The sequence below is a fragment of the Vidua chalybeata genome, chromosome 2, assembly GCF_026979565.1.
Source record: "Vidua chalybeata isolate OUT-0048 chromosome 2, bVidCha1 merged haplotype, whole genome shotgun sequence".
NCBI lineage: Eukaryota > Metazoa > Chordata > Aves > Passeriformes > Viduidae > Vidua > Vidua chalybeata.
The window spans coordinates 8,601,143-8,622,777 of NC_071531.1; the positions used below are offsets into that span (position 1 = coordinate 8,601,143).

At 41.1% G+C, this 21,635-nt stretch overlaps 1 protein-coding gene across 4 annotated transcripts; it reads left to right on the top strand.

The window, feature by feature from the left end:
- Window positions 1-236: 236 nt before the first annotated feature.
- Window positions 237-21,593, top strand: SRPX (sushi repeat containing protein X-linked). Of its 4 annotated transcripts, XM_053936533.1 has the most exons (10): window positions 237-346; window positions 3,487-3,546; window positions 9,074-9,265; window positions 9,869-10,045; window positions 13,101-13,227; window positions 15,077-15,198; window positions 16,275-16,454; window positions 16,876-17,009; window positions 18,332-18,453; window positions 20,565-21,593. In XM_053936533.1, exons 1-10 carry the CDS (start codon window positions 277-279, stop codon window positions 20,743-20,745), a joined length of 1,365 nt encoding a protein of 454 aa, XP_053792508.1. In that variant the 5' UTR covers window positions 237-276; the 3' UTR covers window positions 20,746-21,593. The 4 variants fall into 4 exon arrangements, with proteins under 4 accessions (XP_053792508.1, XP_053792509.1, XP_053792511.1 ...); XM_053936534.1 differs by lacking the exon at window positions 3,487-3,546; XM_053936536.1 differs by lacking the exons at window positions 237-346; window positions 3,487-3,546 and adding an exon at window positions 3,693-3,749.
- Window positions 21,594-21,635: the final 42 nt, after the last annotated feature.

The window sequence follows — 21,635 nt, forward strand, 5'->3', positions numbered from 1 at the left end:
AGCGCCTTCCTGGGAGGCGACACCGGAGTCCCGGAGCGCCTTCCCGGGAGGCGACACCGGAGTCCCGGAGCGCCTTCCCGGGAGGCGAGGCGGCGCCGGGCAGCGGGAAGAGGAGACTGCGGTGGCGCCCGGGAGCCGCTCGGAGAATGTCCCCGTCGCCCGCCTCCTCCTCCTCCTCCTCCTCCTCCTCCTCCTCCTCCTCCTCCTCCTCCTCCTCCTGCTGCTGCTGCCCGTCGGCCGCGCAGCCCCGGGCCGGGCAGAGCCGCCGTGTGGAGCATGGGGAGCTGCTGGCTGCGCCTCGCCGCGCTGCTCGCCCTGGGCGCCCGGGCCAGCCTGGAGTACGAGGGTGAGGAAGGGGCGGCGGGGCTGGGGAGCGGGGCCGGGCTGGGGCCGCTGCACTGAATTGTAGGATAGAAATGACAGCACCGAGCTTTGCTTTCCCCACGCGTCGTGCTCACCGCCGTCTTCCGTGCCAGAACTTTGCAGCGGCGTAAGTGCTTTCTCAGAATCTCCCTTCATGGTACTTACCAGGAATATTAGAAGCCAAATTTTCCGTTCGTTTAGCAGCAGAAAAGGTGCACTAAGGAAGACAAAGTGATGAGTACTAGCGCTGTTTCCTGACACACTTTCTTGAAGTGCTCCCTGGGGTAAGGTCAGTTTACAGAAGCTGAAGGTATGGGCTTATACCCCAAAAAAGGATGGTTGTAAAATGATTTTCCAAAATGTCTCTTCTTAATACTCCACTAAACCATGTCTCTAAGTGCCAAATCTTGGTATCTTCTAGATACCTACGGGGATACTGACTCAACCACTTCCCGGGGCAGCCTGTTCCAATGCTTTTGATAACTCTTTCAGTGAAGAAATGTTTCCTAATAGCTATTTTAAACTTCCCCTGGCCCAGCCTGAGGCTATTTCCTCTCTCTCATCCTGTTGGTTATTACCTGGGAGAAGAGACACACCCCACCTGGCTACAGCATCTTTTCAGGGCATTAGAGAGAGTGATGAGCCTCCTTTTCTCCAGGCTTAACAGCCTTAGCTCCCTCAGCAATTCCTTATAGAACTTGTGCTCCAGAACTTGTGCTGTTTCAGGGCAGTAAACTGAAAAGTTTCAGGTTGGTTTAATGTGCTACAGTGTAGTTGTCTATGGCTTACTTTCATTTAAACTCAAAGTGGTAAATAATTATTTTATAATTCTTTTTATAACTCTTTTCTTTAGTCCTGAGAAAACAAGTACCTCTTCTGCCTCTTCTGTGTCACATTCCTTCTTTTTCTCTGTTACAAAGGAATTATAGCATGTGAAGTGTTGTTCCTGTGTATGCAGTGCCTATGTTCTTGTGCCCTGATCTTGCCATCAGACTTGTAGAAGTGAACCTCTGCAATGGGGACAGAATTTTATTTTGTGAATGAAGAAATCTTTTTTTCCTGACATAAACAGAATCGTGTAAATCCATAGATTAATCTTAAAATGAAAATGTTATTTCATGTGTTTTGCTTGACATCTGCCAGGACAAAGTCCACACCTGTTTTTGGCAGGAAACTGCTATACTGTGAACTGTGATAATTTTAGCATGTCCAATACAGAACAATGCTTTTTCCTTACATGGCCTGGTAGCTAGTTTTGAATGTATGTGAAGCAGAAACACTTTGATTTGTGGCTGGGAAAACGCAGATGAAATGGCAACACCTCTTCCATGGCTCCCCAAGCCAAGCCTGTTGTGGTTATTAAGAAAACATTGATTGTTAGGAAAGAGATCAGACTCACTTCTCATTTTGAGGTAGAAGATGAGCTGGAAATGGAAGATGTCGAGCTCCATCAAGAGAGCCTTGTTTCAGGGCAAAAGTAGTGAATAACTCTTTAAGGCCAGTTTTTCTTAGAAAATTTTCAAAAGCACTTGATTGTTCTTTGTCGAAGGAAAGGCAAATGCGTAAAAGCTCACATAATTCTAAGATTTACTAATTTTAAATGCTCAAGTCACTGCACACTTAAATTTGGACAATTATTAGTGATAACACTGAGGTAACAGTTTTATAACCCTGAAAGTGAGTAACTAGCTAAGAGTGTTCTAATTTCTGGCACAAAAATTGATGCTTAGAGAGGTTCTCATTTACATATCAAGGTCTTCCTGAAGCCCTTAGGGATGACAGCTTGCTCTTTTTGCTATGCAGTCAGATTTCAAGTGCAAAAAAGGTTTGGTTTTATGTTCAGAAGTCTCTCAGATGTCAGTGTTTAGGTATCAAAATTGAACCTCAACAATAAATATTAAAAGTCCAGAGAAATTATTCTAAGTTATAAGACTTCATTGTGTACAAATCCCTCCATTTCAGAGGAGAAGTTGTTTGGAGATTCACTTCAGGTCCCAGCTCAAACTGGTGGAGGGATTCCCAGTGATCCAGTGCTGGGGAAGTGCTCCTATGAACCAGCTACAGATCCATGGGCTGGGTTTTCTTGAGTTTGGTAGAGTAAGAAATCATGTTTCACCATTTCCTGAGCAGATTTTTTTTTTTTTAATAAGAAATGGAATCTGTTGACAGATGTTGACAGAAATCAAACTCTTGGGTTTGATCTTTAAAAAGTCTGCTTTTGTCTTAATATCACTCTCCTCTGCCAAAATTCCTCAGAAGCCTAGACATTAAAGAAATGTAGCATTTCATTTGTCACCTGAATGGTAACTGTGTTTCTTTTTAGTAAATTAATCTGTGGATATACTAGGCTTAATGCTCTGAAGTTACTAATTTTAAGTAAGTGTTGTTTAGGATTCTGAAGGCTTTCTTGTCAACTGCTTTGTTTTATTGGTGGATTATTTGAGTAGTAGTGCTCCAGCTGGTTTCTGGTTTTTAGAAACCAGCTTCTACCTTTATTTTAAGTTTTCAGCCATTGCACAGAGTTTTAAAAGTATGGAGCTTTGTTGTCTCTTTATTTGAACAATGTCAGAAGAATGCTTGAAAACAAACTGTGTTTTTGATTTGAGTGTAACTTGTGTTTGCAGGTCATGTACCTCAATGTCTTGTTCTTGGTGTCAGGATCTTACAGGTCATTAAGTATGGTTGTACTTAAATTATTTACATTTTACTTTTGCTGTTTGGTCTGATGGCTGTTAACTGCCATTGATACTATGGAACCACTTTATAGTGAAACCTCTGATGAGCCCCTTCACCTGTACCTGCTCTGCTCTCTCTGCTCAGTAGATCACCTACATGGTATCTTTAACAGAGGAGCTGTGACTTGGCACGTGCCACTTAACACTGCACTAGAAGCACCGAGAGAAATCTACTATTTCACTTGATTATCAAATCCATTTGCCCCTTCCAAATTCACTATAAAGTGGGTCTGCTATGACTCTGAGCTTCAGAGAAGCCCATGCTGATGACATTGCATAGATTATTGCATCCTAATCTTGCATGTCTTTTCTCAAAGCTTTCTTTTATTTTTAATTTATATTTCCTTTCTTGCTGCAGTTTTTTTTTTTCTCTTATTTTGTATTGTAGGATCGGGATATTCACCCCTTGAAGATGATGAGGATGTTTATGCACGCAATAGATACAAAGGTGAATGCTTTGCTTATGTGCTAAAGAGGATCAACTGCTTGCTGACAGAAAGCTTCGTTCTTTTTTCTTTCCATGGATTATACAATCTTGGTGATCCAGCTCCATGTTGTTTCTCATGGATATTTAGATCAAGATTTAATTTCTACTGTTTTTAACAATGGAAATTAGACCAAATATTGATCACAACTCTTTCATGCACCCGAGTAAGTAACTTTTACATTGCCTTTGCAACTGGAAGATCAGGTTGTTGAATGATGAAAATCAGGAAGAGCTTCTCTTTCTTATCCATACATGCTAACAAAACCATCAATGATTAAGCTGACTCAAAATCTAGGCTTACTGATGGTAATGTATAGAAGGCAAGAGAACTTGATTTTCATGACTTTTTTCTTTCCATAGAATTGCTTGCATTTCAGGTTAACCTGCTACCTGAAGTGCCAAGTGAAGTTTGTTTAACAAACGCATGTGTGCATTCCAAAACCAAATTATGTAGCTGGATGAGTGAACGGGATGGGCATGTTTATAAAGCAAATTCAGATTTTCTTCCCTATTCTGGAAGACTTTGCCATTCAGCAAGAGTGAAAAGTTTTTTGCCACTACCAGTTAATCTTCCATTTGCTGTATCCATTTTCTAAAAAGTCTGCTTTTGTCTTAATATTACTCTCCTCTGCCAAAATTCCTCAGAAGCCTAGACATTAAAGAAATGTAGCATTTCATTTGTCACTTGAATGGTAACTGTGTTTCTTTTTAGTAAATTAATCTGTGGATATACTAGATGATGACTAGAGTTGTCATCATTTTGATTACTTAAAAATACTGGTCATTGGTGTCTTGTTGTACATTATTAATTCTCTGCAAAGAATCAAGGGGCCATATAAGAGGTAAGTCATAAAATAATTCAGAAATTTATGAACAGCCAAGGGAAGACACAGCTTTTATGGCTATGTTGCTGTTTTCATAAATGTCTCATCTTCCTCCCAGTAAAATACTCAAGTATAAAATTTTGCTTTCAAATGTGCACAAATAATTCTCTAAAGGTTTATTTAGGTTAAGTAATTTTTCTTTGCCTTCTAACGTGTGATCCTCTGCAGACACATAGAAAAAGAACTGAGAGATCATGAAGATAAATCAATGCCAATTCATGCCAGGGCAGGCAATATTTAAAATGTGGATTCTGTGTAAATTAGTTTTGTATGGTGATCCAAAATGGATTATACTCATGTCAGCCAAAATGTCACCAGGGTAAGTGAAACATAATGACTCATTCACACAGATATTAAAAACTGCCCCAAGTTTGGAAGCACTACTGCCAAATGTTGAGGAACACACAATGTGAATCTAAGAGTATAAAGCATTGGAACAGAAAAGGCTGATTCTTCATTAACATACTTCTTTATGTTGGTTTTGGGGGGAAGGGGATGGAGAAAGACAAAGCAAGGAAAGACAGGCTGTGTAGCAGTCTTCAGAGCTTCTCCTCAGATGTGCAGTCCAGCATTTTGGGTGTGGCCCATTTCTTAGCAAATAAAACTTACCAATAACAGAAACCGAATGGATTTTTGTAAACGATGTTCACGTACGTAAGCAGCACTGGACTTTTCTTTCTACACAAGCACACAGATTCATCCTTTTTGACATCTGCAAACAAAACATTGCAGTTTACTGGGAGGGGTGAAAATCGACCTCCTAGTAAACCCTTTTGTCTTCATCTGGATGTTTTCCCACTTGCTCAGCTTTCCAGAGAAACATGGCCAAGATTTTCTGTGCCTACAGCATTTTTAAGGAGTTTTTCCCTTCCTCCCTGGTGAACCATCAGCTCTGTTGGCTGGTGTAGCAGCAAGCAGCAGTTCAGCTGGTCACTTTGCATGCTGTTTGTGAAGGAAGGGCTCAAGGTGTTCAAACAGGACCAAGGGGCTGGGGGAGATGATGCTCTAGAAAGTGCTTTCCTTCCTGCCTCTTGGCATCTCTGATCATATTTCATGAGGAAAGGTTTCCTGAATACAGCAGTTCCTGTGTTCATCACAGCTCTGGCTTCTCAGATACTGTAATGATCAAGCAGTACCCATAGCTTTAAAGGCAACATTGAGGCTTCAGCCTTTTCTGTTTGCTGCCTGTTTTCCAGTGGTTTGAAACAGAGGATTGAGTCTCTGGATTGTTCTACTACTAAGTGAAAATTCAGACTATTGTATTGCTGAGGGACTTTTTAGTTCTTTTTTGTGCTGAGGTACAAACTTTCTAATAAACAAAAGATCAGTAGGTCCTGGTACCTAAAAACTCACATTTCAGTTGAGTGAACAGAGCCTGGTATAGATGGTGAAGTTCCATTAAAGGTGTCTAGGAAATCACTAGCTTTTATAATCCCCAAAGCCTTCAGGAACATGGCTGATCTTGCCTTGAGGCAGGGAACAGCTTGTGTAACCCCTTGGGGCCTCACTCAAATCTAATATTCCACAAGTGTTCTATGTAACTGCTTAGCCTTTGAAAACCAGTATGTGCCTTCACTTAAATATAAACAAACTTTGATCTAAAACTTTGTTGTATTGTTTGATGTGCTTTTCAAGTTAGCTGGTTTTTTTCCAGCAGTATTGCTTGGTCTAACCCCCAATATTTGTAAATGGCTTGTAAACCCCACCTCACCCACTTTCTTCTAATCAGTTCTAGAGTAAGCACTGTACTGTTTTAAATCAGACAGATGTTCCTCCTAGGCTCTTCAAGTTATCTGTATCCAAAAGCATGTTTGCTTTTGTTTTTCTTTCTGGCAGAATCATTTGGTCCAGTGTAAGATGCATTTTGCCCCTGTCTAGGAGCCTTGTTTTGTTTCTCTCTGGAAACCACTGTAGCTGCAACGATACTACAGGAAAAGCTTTTACTTTTTCAGTGTTGTGTTTGTGCATTAAACTGCATTTTTAATCTATTAGTTACCTTTTTAAAATATATATATGGGTAGCTCTTTACTCAAGTCAGGTGTGTTTGTAAAACCACAAAAATTTGCAGAAAAACTCAGGCAATTTGCATTACCTGAAGCAGCTTCTTTGCCTTTTTTTAATTTTTATTAGCCTCTTGATCATGTTGCAAAGCATATTTGTCTTAATACCCTTTACAAAGGAAGTCAACATTTTGTATTTGGAGTTTATACATGTGGAGAACCCAAGTCATAAATGTCTTGAACTGGTTTGCTGAAGGATTATATAACTGGCTGGGGTGAAAGCTCAGCCCAAATGAGTTTTCATCCACACAGTCCTGTCCTTGCAGACAGTGTTGTCTTAGTAACTTCAGGTTAAAGCCCTTCTGCAGAAAAACTGAGGCCTAGTTCTTAGTTAAGGAGATTGTACAAGCTTGGGTATGTAAATAAATGGAAGTTTAAGGTCTCAGGGCATGGGAAGAACAAGTGGGACAGAATAGCTGGAGAGTTTGGGCATGAGACCACTGAAGCAGAGATTATGGGAAAGCTCAGGAGTAGGAGGATTTCTCCAGGAGCTGAATGAGACAGAGGCTGTGAATCCAAAGTGTTTGGCTTCCCCCAGAAGCGTGAGTGATCCCTTCAGAGAGTGGTCAGAGGTGGTGCCTGAGACTGCACCAGCAGCCCTGGGGTAGCAGTTAAGGAGGCAGAGCTGGGTGTTGGCATCACTCATTTTTCAGCAGTTGACTTTTGTTCCCATTAGCTCACACTCCTCATCTGTTGTCTCAGTTTTAATTTGGTGCACAACAAACATGAAAAATGGGAGCCACTGTGATACAGCCCCTCAACGAAATGGCCCAAGGCAGTGGATGTGGGGATTTTTAAAATGTGTTGTGGGAGCTGTGGGATAGAGATTAGGGTGAAGGACAGGAAATAGTTCTAAAAAAACATCAAACCCCAAACCAAAACCCACTTTCTGCCAAAGCACTTTGCATAATTGTAAGGCAAATAGCAGAGGATGCATTTGACATTCAGAAAACAGGCTTATAGGTGGGAAGAAGCAGAGCTGGGATGATTGTGTGGCTGAGCCAAAAAGCTGAACTATACTTTACCCTTAACCTGAGGGGTGCTGTTAGACTGGCCTGCTTGTGTCCTGTGCCTCAGTTAGTGTGTGTTTGGTGACACTGGGAATAATTTCACCTACACATCTTTGTAAAGAGTTTTTACTTGTATCGGTGAAAGACAAAAATAAGCATATCACAGTACAACTGCTTCAGAAATGAACTAGTCTAGAGGAAATGCACCCTTGGTCTAGGCAAAGGATTGATAGTTACTCTCTGATTTTAGTCTGCAGATGCTACTTGTGTTTATTCAGGACCAGCACTGAAAAATACAGATGTAAAGTGTAGTTTCCATTGAGAAAGTGTAAATATGTCCTAGGGACATAGCACGCCGAATATAAGTATTCCATGTACGAGAAATGCTGTATTGATTGTTGTTTGTTTATGTATGGACCTGATCCAACTAGTATAGGAAAATGCACTTAATAACTATGGGAATTGAGCTAGAAGTGAACATCTGCCAAACATGATCTAGAAAATTTTTTTAATGTTGTTGGTGACTTTGTAAGTATGAAGGCAAAAAATCCTGTGCTTTGTTTGTTTAGGGGTTTTTTTCCATCTTTCTTGCAAAATTCACATGTTTTTTCATGCCCCTCCCTCATGTCACACATTGTCACACAGGATTTCAGGATTTGTCATCTTTCCTTTTTGCTTTGCAATCCTCCCTCCTTCTCTCCTCTCCCAGTACGTGCTTTTCAAATCTTGGATCTGAGAATGGGGCAGGCTTAGTCATTCCTGGCGTAGGAACCTCCTACTGAGGAGCTGCCTGTTTTCTTGGTGCTCCCTGTTGTCAAAGCTAAACAAAGGATGTGAAACTTTGGCTGGGAAGGGAGGTCTCTACTTGGTACTCTTCTCATCAGCACTACAGTGTGGTGGTAAATCTTCACAAGGTGGGGGTACCCATGTCCTGAATATTTTACAGCATAGCCCTGGCCAGTTGATAAAGGTTCAATTCAAGCAGGTTCAATGTGACATATTGGTAATATGATTTATGTAAGTGGTGTCTTCTAACTGTGGGAGAGCTTGAACCATCACTGAGTTTTGCGAGGCACAGATTATTATGGAAGCAGAACTTAATTTTTCTTTTAATGAACACTAAGCTAAATGTGGAAAGCTGACAACTGCAGCTAGACCAAGATGTTCCTAATGCAAACTTCTCTTATCAAAGAGCAGTTAGATGTGTCTGCTTGAAAACAAGAGGGAAAAATGGCCCAGTTGTCATCAAACTGCCCACATGGTGGCACACTTATTCCACAGACAAAAAGCATAATAAAACTCCATCTGCCCTCACAACCCCTCCAATATAATGGCTACAATCTTTAATGTTTGTCATAAAAAAAGAGCAAGTGCACCTCTGCAATGTTCTCCAGTTTAAAGATTGGCTTTTTAAATAAGGGTCTTTTCTTTTCTTCTCTGTGACCTTGATTAAGCAAAGTGATTTTATATTTGTGTCTGAACTTTCACATTTTTCTAATTGCTATGTGTGGGACTTTTTTCTTCTCTGTGTCAGAAACACCGTGGTGCTCCCCCATTAAAGTGAAACATGGTTATGCAAACTGCAGGACACCTCAAGGGGAATATTACAAGAATGTGTTGGGCACAAGATGTGATATTCGCTGTCAGAAAGGCTACGAGCTGCATGGCCCTCACCAGCTAATTTGTCAGTCAAGCAAACGCTGGTCTGGGAAGGTGCTGTGCAAACGTAAGTGGTTGCAAAATCTCTTTGTGTGTTGCTTGTGCTCCAGGTTCAGACAATAAATTCTTATTTGCCATTGAAACTGGTCTTTGGATTGTTTTGGGTTTTTTTTTTACTTTAAAGTTTGGCAGTATGCTTGGATAGGTAGATTAGTTTGATGTTGAGAATCTCACAGGGGTGCATGACATGATAAGCCTCTCAGTGATACAAACACACTTGGCAGATAGGGAATATTTTTTCAATGTGAGATTTTGATTGTGGGAATAGTTTTATGACAGAGACATAAAGCTGTTTTAAAATATTGCCCATCTTAGACTTTCTAAGTTGACACAATTTGTACCAGGTGTCTAAATGGGCTCTTAACAGTAAAACATTTTCTGAGAAGAGATGAATATGCACTTGTCATCCCTTATCTCATTAAATGAGAAACTCTCATGTACAGTTAAATTTGAAATGCAGCTAATGCGAACAGTGTGGAAAAACCTCACGTGCAACAAGACTTTCTCCCACTTGTTTGCCAGCTGTGTCTTTATTTCTGTGTAATACCCCATGTGTGCATTACTGTAAAGGGAGGGTAACAGGTTTCCAGAAGTCTGTTTCCTTTTCCAGAAAAGCGTTGCCCTACCCTGTCCATGCCGACCAACGGGGGCTTCAAGTGCTTGGATGGTGCCTACTTTGGCTCGAGGTGTGAGTACTACTGCTCCCCGGGCTACCAGCTGAAGGGGGACCGCATTGTCACCTGCATGGACAGCAAAGCCTGGAGCGGCCGGCCGGCGGCCTGCGTCGGTAAGTGCGGTGCTGGGCTCTTTGGTCTCATCCCGAGGCACCTGCCACTGCCCAAGTCCTGCACACATCAGCTCCAAAAGGCCTTTTTTATCCGGTTCACCGGGGGAAAAAGCTACTGTCCCTCTGAAGGAAGCAGAGAAGAGTTTTCCAAGGGTGCAAGGTTCTGTCACTCAGTACTTTCAGTCCAAAGCGAGTATCCAAGCATTGCCACTTTAATAGAGATGAATCTGGTGTAAATGGTCAGCACTTTACAATGCTTGTAATAGCCTTTGGTGATTCCTGAGTGACTCATTGGTAGCCTGTGGTTACTGTGCTGCTCTTCCAGCTTGTTCTCTGTGCTGGAGTCTGTCACATTCTCTTCTGCTTAATGATTAAAAACAGGTTTGAAAGTTAACCCATTGTCTGAACTGCTTTTCTTCCTTGGGATCATAGTCTTCAAATATATCCAGAGAATGTGCATGGATTGTAGTTACCAGCATGGTTGCAGTGAGCTAATTTAATTTTCAGCCTAGTTCACTCTTGTTATGCCAGCAATTTTCATCACGTAGTCAGTGGTCTCCTGGGAACCTCAGCTGGAAGAAGTATTTCTATATACATAAATCAGAAGAGAGATAAACAAATATTGAGATTTAACTTTCCTGACTACTAATGAAATTTCAGCACATAGTGAAGTCTCAGCATGCTGCCCCTGTTTCTGGGAAGCCTCTGATAAAAGCTTCAGCAGCCACCCACAAAGGAAAAATATTTTTTGGCCATCTGAAATGGCTACCAGTAATTTAAAGCATGTGGGTGGTAGAGTGTTTGTGCTTAGTGTCTTGTGTGTATGATAACTTGGTTTTCCTCAGAATGCCTGTGGCTCAGTCTAGGTTGGCAAATGGCTTTGGAGCCTCTCCACTGTGGCCTGATGTTCATAAAATATTTTTCAGGTTTCCTGTTATTTGGTGTTGTACAAATGTAGAAATGAGCTGCTTGGGTCTAGACCGTTTGTGGTGTCTCTTGTTTTTATTTGCAAAAACAAGCTTTGTCCTTCTCAGTGGTGTGGGCAGAGGAAGAAAAACAAACCTTTTAAGTTTGGCAATGATAAAATATTGTCCTCTGTATTTCCTGGTACTTTCAAAAACTCATCTGTTTGCAGAGATGGTATACTTATTACAAAGGATGCTGTCTTACAGAGTAAAGTAAGCAAGTACCTTAAGCAGCAAAAAAAGAGGCTAAGTTACCACTAACACTTCTTTTTTATTCCAAAAATGAAGGGTAGTTGTTGCACAGGGTTTCAAGTCCCAGTTGTTGCCTAGGATTACAAGTCCCAAGTAACCCAGTAAAAGTAATGCTAAGATTTAAGTTGTGGTTGTACTGCACAAAATGCAGTTTGGAGAAGATCCCTTCAAATCTTGTGTGCACAGAGTTCCTATATGCAAATAGTGAAATCTGCTGTTAGCAGACTGTTCAAAATGATTATATTTTGACCTCTTGATAGGCAGGATAGAGTTTTTTTGTGACGAGACATCACAGACATAATTGTGGCCAGGCATAATTCTAACAGTACAGTAACATTTGCAATTGAACACTTGTTCCTTAGTGTAATGCAGAAGTTACAGAGCAGCAGTCTACACAGTGGCCAGAGGACTGGCTGAACAGCTCACTCTCAGCTGAGGAGTGAAATTGAGGAGAGCAATGAAATACAAAGGCAAAAAGGCTGCTTAATTTCTTAACTTTGATATACAAACAGTTGTGCTGTGCACAGTAGGGATGCTAAATGTGATCAGAGGCATGGGCTGGTAAATTTCATGTCATAGAAGTCTCCTGGGGATTCCACACCTTCTGGTGTTGAGTATGGCTAAAATTACTTCAGACCTGAATTTGAAGTGCTCTTGAAAACACGGGGCTTTTCTCTACCCTTTTATACTGCAGTTGCACTGTGTAGCATTTTTGCACTAAATTATGTGGGCTTTGCAGTAGAGCAGTGAAGATCCATGTAGGAAAGGCATAAGGCCTTTCAGTAGTCAAACATGTATTAATTAAAAAGGGGAAAAAAGATATATTTCTTAAAATTAGATATGTTCTAGCAGTGACTTACAGAAGTCCTTATAGTTGGTGAGTGTTCTGCCTAACAAAGCAGACTGTCTCCTGCCCCCACCCTGTAAGAGGAAAGATATCCCTCATGTTGCTGAAATAATTTTGATTAAAATAAAAATCAATGTACAGCTGGTTTTGGTTATCAGTTAGCTAAAAATGCCAATACTCATTTGAATAATATTTCCATTATATCTTTAATGCACTGTAACATGTATTGGAATAGATACTTTCCTCTAGAAGACTGAAAAATGTCCCTGTCTTTTCTTTTGGAAAGATGGCCTTTTCCTGCAGATTGTCTAACAGAGGTTGTAGTAAATGGCTGTCACCAAGCTAAGTCATCCTTTTGTCACATCCTGAGGCTGTATTGATAGGATGCTTGTCCTAGTAGTGCTGGCTACTGATGTAAGACATTATTATAAGAGTTACTAGGAAAAAATCAAATGCAGCATTGATTCTCCACAAAATGGTAATTGTACCAGTCTTCTGTTGTTTCTCATTATGTCATTACTGCAGGAAAAATAACCAGCATGTTAAGAGTAACATGCAGAGTTATTGTGCAGAGATAGATTGATGTTCAGTGTGCTTTAAAAATACTCCTAATCACATCAACTACTGCACAGATGGACAAAGAAAAGGATGCAGATAAACAGAACATCCAGGCTCCTTGCGTGTGATCTTGGACATCCCTCCTTGGAGTTCAAAGCCATCCATTTGTCAACGTGACTTTCTAACTGAACTATGTACAGAAATTTACAGTAACTACTTTTACTTGGGTTTCTGCATTGCAAGGGGCTGATCATTGTCAGCTCTTGCAAAAAGGTGAGAAGTAAAGCCTGCCTTGGCTGGGATGAATCCAGGGCTGAGGAAGCCAGCTGGAGGTGGTCCTGGGCTACCATTACAGCACGGAGGGAGCTGTGGAGAAAATGCACAGCTCTGGCAGATGCTCCAGTGCCCTTTCCTGTGACATTCATTTCAACAGATACTGAGCCTCCGAGGATCCAGTGCCCGAGCGTGAAGGAGAAAAGCGCGGAGCCCAACAAGCTGACAGCCAGAGTGTTCTGGGACACCCCGGAGGGACGGGACACCGCGGACGGGATTCTGACCGAGTGGGTGAAAATCTCTACATGTGTGCTTTTTCTCCTTCTTACTCTTCTGTTAGCAATTCAGCAGGCCAGGTACCCTTTTCCCTTCATTCATCCAAGATGCTTTTTTATAGCTGTCACATATCACTGCTCTATAAAGAACTGCATGTTTGGAGGTGAGTTGTTCAGGAACTGGTTAGCCAGTTTTGGGTATTTAGAGTTGGTGGAATAAACAACAGAAGCATTTTTACTGCACCTATGAAGTTCTGCTGAGCTTCTTTGCAGGTCTTGTAATTAACAAGTTTTCTTACACCAAGTAACCTTTTGTACATAACAATGAAAACAGAGTAGTGCATTGGAGGTAACAGAAGAGGTAAGCTTGACTGTGTTGAAAAAAAACCAAGATGTGTCACAAAATGATATCTGCAATTGTCTTTAGGTTTTTTCCTAAGGTAGTGCTGGCTACTGATGTTCCAGGATTCTGCAGTTACCTTTAAAGTAACATTTCTTGTTTGTAACCTTGATGGATTTAAACATTGGATATAGACATTACAGTTCAAAAATTTCTTTGTCAGTTCCTATGGTTTCACAGTCCCATTTTCCAGAAGAGCAGGGTGTACTTCTGGTGGTACTGCTGTTTCTGACTTGCCCATTTTTATCATGCAGGATTTAGGTCAGTATATCTGGATTACTGTGATGGTGGGAGCATGGAAAATCTGTTTCTTTCAGTAAGCAAGTTACATCATTACATTAGTGGACTGGTAAAGCTTAAAAGCTCAAAGTTCTTAAGCTTGAAGATGTTTACAGTTTTATGTGAATACAAAAAACTAATGAAAGACAATGATATTGCCCTTTTATTGCTATAATTTAATAATTTCATAAAGAAGAATTCATTACATAATTAAAAACTTAATTGCCATTGAGGTCTGATGTAACAATTTGGTTACTATTAACAACATCAAAAACTACACCTGGTAAAGTAAAAACTTGGAAGATGTCAGAATGAAGACATTCCTAAGTCTTTTTTACAAAGGAATGTCTGATAGGCATTAAAAAATGGGGAGTATCCCATGTAGACTTTGTCATACAAGTAACTGTTGTTACTCAGTTCAAAAGAGCCAAGTTCTTGGTTCAGTGGAATCTTTTCCATAAACCACATCTCTATTTTTATAAAATGTTGCTAAACTGTGCTGTTTTATAGAGTATGCAGTGCTTTTCTTAAATGCACAGTCCTTCAGTTTCAGGAGTACAAAAGCTTTTCCATTACATGGAAGCCTCTTTGGTTACATGCTCTGCTTCAATACTTAGATTATGTTTTTCACATCTGAATTCTCCCACCTTGTTTGCAGGACAGGGCAAATTCCAGGTGAAAATGCTGCTGTGGATCCCCACGCCCTTCTGCCATGACACTGAATCTCACTTTCTGTTCCATTTCTGTACATATTAACAATCACAAATTACAATCATAGGAGCAGTTCAGAGCAGCCAGTTGGGAATACATCCCCACTGTAAGAGGTTGGAAATTTTCTTTCTTAATGTTGACTTTTTCTTATGTGAGGAGAAGGAAGCTTGAGCTCCTCTGGGCATGATGAGCTTGGCTACACTATGGATTGTTTTATAGGAAGGGAGCAGACCCTGCCCACTCCAACCCCCTTGTCTCAGCAGGGTGTGCTGTAGGTAGCAAATTTAAATACTTTGGTTGCTGCTGCTCAGCTTCTTCCTTTGCTTACTTTCAAGTCTTCTGGTCCTGCAGGCAGCCAGACAATCCTAATATGCCACAAACCTCCCTCTTCAGGCTTTTACAGCATTGTGAATGAATAAATAAATACTGGTGAATTTATGAATGTCTGTCCTGTTTTATCTCTTGGTTTAGTGTTATTTTGAAAGGCCTGCCACCAGGGTCACATTTTCCAGAAGGCGACCACAAAATCCAATATACTGTGTACGACAGAGCTGAAAACAAAGGCACTTGCAAATTTCTTGTTAAAGTCAGAGGTAAAGATGATGTTTTACTCTGTAAATACAGACACTGATTTGCACCTGGCTTAGTAGGCAGTTTGAAAATGTCCTCATTTCTGTATTTATCTGCATATGTCTGTGTATATAAACTCCTGTGATGATGCTGAAAGGGAGAACAGAGTCTTGCTGAAGGCCCTGTATCGCAGTAGTGTGACTTCTTTCTGTGGGGAATAATGCGTTCTGGTTTCATGTTGTAAAAGGCTGAATAAATTGCTTTTATTAAGCTAAATTATATTATAATAATACTATACTATACTAGAACTATATTATACTAAAAAGATACTAAAGAAAAACCCGTGACTGTCTCCAGACAGTTACAACACAGCTTTGACTCAATTGGTCAATCTAAACAACTATCACCGGTATGTAATTAACAAATCACTCTTTGGTAAACAATCTTTATAACACATTCTACATGTGCCAAACAACAGGAGTAGTGAATAGAGATAAGAATTGTTTTCTTCTTTCTCTGAGCTTTCTCGTTGTGTCTCACAACTTCTTAGCAAAAATCTTGGGAGAGAGAATTTTGTCTCTCTCTGTTCAGAGAACATGAATACCACAACCCTGGGGGCCAGGTCTGCAGCATTCTTGTACATCCAGGAAGAGCTGCTTTGACCAGCCCTGCCTCCAGCTCCACACCCCTTCCCTCCTGCCAGCTTCTTCATGGTACATAGCCTGTGAGCTGCTGAAACAAGGAGGTGAAGGCATTTTTTTCTGCTGAGGCTCACATCTCCCAAGCAGGGCTGCCCTTTCACAGGTCCAGATGTTAACCTCTGGAGTTGAATATACAGAGGTGACCTATAGTTTTCAGCTTCAGCCCTTTGTGCTCCGTGACCTTTTGTCACATGCATACACCTACACATCTGTTTCATTTTACGTAAGAGTTGAGGGGTGGGAGAGTTTGGGGATTTTAAGTGCATGACTAATAACACAGAAAGCAAACAGAAAAATGTCTTTGGTACTGGTATTCAACTGACCTGTGCTACCTTAGTAACAAATGGTGATTCATGCTGTGTCTTTCATTTTGGTTTTTTTTTTCCTCTTGCTCAAAGTCAGGCGCTGTGTGAAGTTAAATGCCCCAGATAATGGCTACATCAAGTGCTCAGGTGATGGAAATAACTATGGTGCTACCTGTGAGTTCTCCTGCATTGGTGGCTACGAGCTGCAAGGAAGCCCAGCTCGAGTCTGCCAGTACAATTTGGGGTGGTCAGGAGTGGAGCCAACCTGTGCACGTAAGTGAGTATTTCACCACTCTACCAGGAGGAATCCAGCACAGTGGTTCTTAGGGCAGTGAGAATTTGGAAAGGGGGTGGGAGGGTGGAATACAGCTGCAGTGTCCCAGAGGTAGGAAACTTAGCATCGTTTTTGTCTCCTCTGCCAGTGTGCACTTAACAGCTGAAGCCTTTGACATCTTTGACTGCTCTTTCCTAGAGTTTGTTTCAGCTCAAAGCTTTCTACAAAATGTCACATTCTGGAGTCGATCCACTGTGCAAGCTAGAACAGTCTACAGTAAAATTGTTGGCTTCAATGAGGCCAGCATTTCACTCATGTCTTCTTTATTATTTGTTCTTGTGTTTCTGCTGTTGACCTCTGCCTCTAGAAATAGATTTGTTTTCAGTATGCTCCATAACTTTTGTTTTAATTTTATTCCAGCCATGAATATAAATGTGAATGTGAGGACTGCAGCTGCACTTCTGGATCAGTTTTATGAGAAGCGGAGACTGCTAATTATTTCAACTCCTACTGCAGCTAATTTCTTCTACAGGATGCAGTTGGGGATGCTGCAGGTAAAACACATTTAAGAGGGATGTGCAACTATTTTTTTTCTTTAAGGAAAGACACAAGAGAGCAAGCTCCACTGTTTTATATAAATCCAAAAACTTCAGTTTTTATATTGTAGCCACTGGAAGATCTGGCTCAAGCAGTCATGGTCCCAGATTAATCATTTTCACAGGGGTTTGAGTTGAAGTATCCCCCCAGTCTCTAACTCAGCTCCATTCTGGATTGTGCTGCCTCTGACCAGTCACTGAATCCCAGGCAGTTCTGGCCCTTCCATCCTCCCCAAATTAATTTAACTCATGCTCAATAATAATTCCCTATCTCAGCTGCTAAAGAAGTTTAAAAAAAAACCACAAACCCAACCTTCCAGCTCTTAAGCAGCTCATGCAGACCAGACTTACAGAATTTGCAACTACAATGCAAGGAAGTGTGAATAGCTTCAGAAATAAAAAGTGCATCAGCAAACAAAGGACCAGAGACACAGCACAGAAATCATCCAGAGTGCTGGAGGTAACACTGGGGTATTTTGTTCCAAAAAACCCAAAACACCTGGTAATTTTCCTTCTTATGTGTTGTAAGTGTGATGCCCTTGTTGACTTTTTGCTAGTCTTAGGGATAGATCTCAAAAATGTATCTGTGTCCTCAGGGAGAGGAAGGAAAGGACCCAGTCCTGTATTCTTTCACAGCTACAAGCACTCCTATCTTTTTTTTTCTTCTCACAAATTGTAACAAAATGCAGTATAAATAATCACTGATAGATGAATGTGATGATGTTTTTTTACTGTTGGCTTAAATTACACTTGTATTTAAGGAAAAAAACCAAACAAACAAAGCAGCTCCTTTTCCCTATTAGATAAACCTGGCAAGAAAATTCAATATATTGATCAAACTGAATTTAATGGCTATAGTACATTTTCCACTCCTTGGCAGCAGGCAAATGAGTTGGCATGGAAGAAAACTTTCTGCAGTCAACTTCTGTTTCACATAATTTGCTTTGATTGCCAAATTAGATTATTGGTACAATGCTTAGTGTCCTGGCATCTTCGCATATAACTACAGAGACAAGTTGATAATTCTCCTAGGTGGTCCCTGTGTGTTGGGTTTCTTAAAGTGTCTGAAAATCTGTTATTTAACCTCCCCTGGAGTCACGAAGCTCCAGTTCTTTGCTGTGAGAATTTGAGTGTTTGCAAAACATGCTCTCAAATCAGTTTAAAACATTTAATTAACTTAAGAAGAGGGGGCTCTGTGAACCCTTGCTGCACACTCAAAACATCCCCCCTGTTCTCTCAGGGATAACCAACCCCCCTCTTTCTCCTGTGAACCCTTGCAGCCGGCGCAGTGTGGGTTAGACCTGCGACACGTCACCGTGGTGGAGCTGGTTGGTGTCTTCCCAGCACAGATAGGAAGAATAGGAGTGAAGCTGCTGCCCCCATCACTTGCCTTGCAGCTCAGGTAAAGGAAGCTCTCACTGCTGTTGTGTTTGCACCTTATCCTACAAGTTGCATTGTTTTTGATCCCTGCAACTTACTCTCCAAACACCACGTCTTCTATTCTAATGTACACAGCTAGACACTGGAAAGTAGATATTGGTGAGCACACTTCAGGATTAATTTGCTGTCTGTGTAATAGCTACAGCAAATTAAAACACAATAACAAATGTATTTAATTATATATTTAATATGACTGTGCTCATAGGCTTATGTATTTTTGTATCTGTATTTTTGGGTGCTACCACTGAAAATACTTCAGAGTCTGTCTGTATTTGTATTGGAGTTGCTCCTTTGCAAAGACAGCCCCAAATGGCAGAGACAGCTCATCCTCTGCGCCAGGGCTGGTGGTGGTTGTGGCCAGGCTAAAGGGGAAACTCTTTGAAGTCCCATATGTAGGAATGAGATGGGCAGTATTTTAAAGAGGAAATTATCTCAGCCTCCCCAGCCTGACTGCAGCATCAGCAGTTTTACTGAGGTGCCTAAACTGTTTTGACTTGGGTTTAGACTGGCAGAGGATTGGTTTTCACTTGAAAGGAAGACTTCAAGTGCCAGCATTTCCTAAGGACTGGAAGAGGAAAAAAAGCCAAAAGTGAAGGCCTCAATGGCAGGAAAAGAAAGAGTTGTTTAGAAAGAAGTCAAGGAGCATTTTAAGCAACATAATCTATGATATGTCTGAGGAAAGGGAGTAAGTTTTAATTGGAGACAATGAAAATTGCTGACACAGTAGAGAGGGGATTTTTAAAAAGCATAAAAAAAACCCTGTTCTCAATAAATAAAAATGAGAGCACAAAACCACTTTTTTTTTTAATAAAGATGCTTTTACTAAAGTTTAAATGGTTTTCTTGTGGCTCTGTAGAAAATAATAAGCTCTCTTAACATCACATTTCCTGATCCCATGCAACCTTTAATGAAGCTACATTTCAGAAATTGGTATAGTGTGACCTGCCCTGCACTCAGTCAAAGTTAGTTTTCCATTGATTTTGTCTTTGTTGTTGCTTAGTGTGTGAATTACAGCTTTCCAGTTCTGCAAGGTGCTCAAATCAATATGAAATGCACTCTTAAGAATAAAGGTGTTGTCCAGAATTGACATTTCAGTAAGCTAATGAGCACAGGTGCCCCAGTTAAAACTTTGGAAAGCACAGAAGTTTAGCATTTGGATTTTTAGAAGCATTTTTTCTTAGGTAATATATGGCACAAGATGAATGTAGTTTCCTATCCCTATTGCTTAGCTTTAATCTTTATTTTAGTTTGAATGTAATGGCCAAGCTCCCTAATTGCAACAAGACTGTGCCTAGAGCACTCAGACTTGTTAGGAGGCTGAGGAAGGCAAATTTTGGTGCTTCATACCTTTCCAAAATCCCCTCAGATTCTTCTTCATGGCAGCTTTCTCTCATTCTCTCATGGCTGCCTGAATTTATTTACCCCACACTAATGATGTTGACTGACTGCATATCCAAGCATCTTCTAGTACATTACTCCTTCAAGCAAAAGGTGAAAAGAGCATCACAGATAAACTTTTGTTACTTATGTAGCTTTTCCTACTAGAGGAGCTTAAATGACCACTTCCACCACTTTGGAAGAAGGACTCCTCCATGATTAGCAGAGGCTTTTGTTCCTCTAAAATTGGAGTCACAGATGATTGTTATTATTAGGTAGTAGTGAAAGCAGACTCCAATTAATTTTGTCCTGGTTTTTCTTACTGTGACTTTTTGTTCCAAGGAAAGCCAAGAAATGGAAGCCAAGAAAGGGAATAGTCTTACTTGTAACTCAAGCTTCATCACAAGGGTTTATTTAGGCAATGTTCATACTACCTCTTTTGTCTAACCTTGTTTCACTCCTGTGACAGCAATGAGTAATGGCAGAGAACAGAGCTGGGTGCAGTCACCTTGACACTCCTCTAATGCAGAGGCAGAGCCTGCTGCATGTGCAGGCATCTGCTCTTCATCTGGCTCCTTGTTAATGCTGAAACCAAACCTACACTCTGTGTAGCCCCTGTGACCATGCCCACCTTCCTCTGCTCAGGCCCAAGAGGCTGGTGCTGCCCTTTAACAAAACCAGTTCCTTACTTTGCAGGCTGCTGCTGAGGATCCCCCATTATAATTTCAACATCGTGGTGATGGACAAGCACGGCATGGACAAGGAACGCTACCCTTTCCCAGCAACACCAGCTGAGCTCTTTGCCCTGATTGACAAATTCCCCTTGAGAAAAGATGAGATGAAACTGCAAGCAGAAATTGGTCAGTCATGTCCCTAATTCAGCATTTCAGGGCCTGCAGTTGTCGGTGAATTTTTTTTTTTTGATCTACAGAATTCTCCCCTTGGTGCTACACAAAGCATGGCTTTTTAATCACTGATGTGATTTTTTTGTATGTATTGGTAAATCTGTCCAGCCATGCAGCTGCTCTGCATAGAAGGGTGCACAATGCTCTTTTGTACTTTCAGTCATCTTTAGATCATAGAGTGGCCTGGATTGGAAGTGACTTTAAATATCATTGAGTTCCAACCCTGCTGTCATGGACATCTTGCACTGGATCAGGTTGCCCAAAGCCCCATCCAACCTGGCCTTGAACACTTCCAGGGATGGGGCAGCCACAGCTTCTCTGGGCAGCCTGTGCCAGTGCCTCACCACCTGCACAGTGAAGAATTTTCGTCTAATATCTAATCTGAACCTGTCCTCTTACAAGTTCAAGCCATTCCCCCTTGTCTGTCACTCCAGATTCTTGTAAAAAAATCCCTCTCCATCTTTCCTGTAGGCTCTGTTCAGGGACTGGAAGGCCACAATTAGGTCACCCCTAAGCCTTCTCTTTTCCAGGCTGAGCAATCCCCATTTTCTCAGCCTTTCCTCACAGGAGAGGTGCTCTGTCCCTGTGATCACCTTGGTGGCCTTCTCTGGACTTGCTCTGACAGGTTGATGTCCTTCCTCCTGCTGGAGACCCCACAGCTGGATGAATGTGGATGTAGGATTTACTACCTAATGGAATTTCTTGTACAGATAGTGAAGAACTGAGGAGTTTATTTTGGATTTTTCATTCAGTGTAAAATTGGGGTTTCTTTCTTACTGTTTATAATTCTTTTTATTAATAAAATATTGTTTTGCAAACAGATAGTTGTCTTAAATTCCTCTTGGGGGTTAAAGTTGGTCTA

Bases quoted from the DNA above. Each gene is read 5' to 3' on its own strand.
- SRPX (XM_053936533.1), top strand. From the start codon at position 277: ATGGGGAGCTGCTGGCTGCGCCTCGCCGCGCTGCTCGCCCTGGGCGCC. The intron at 3,547-9,073 runs GTGAATGCTTTG...TCTCTGTGTCAG, and splicing joins TGCACGCAATAGATACAAAG to AAACACCGTGGTGCTCCCCC. The intron at 17,010-18,331 runs GTAAAACACATT...GAACCCTTGCAG, and splicing joins TGCAGTTGGGGATGCTGCAG to CCGGCGCAGTGTGGGTTAGA.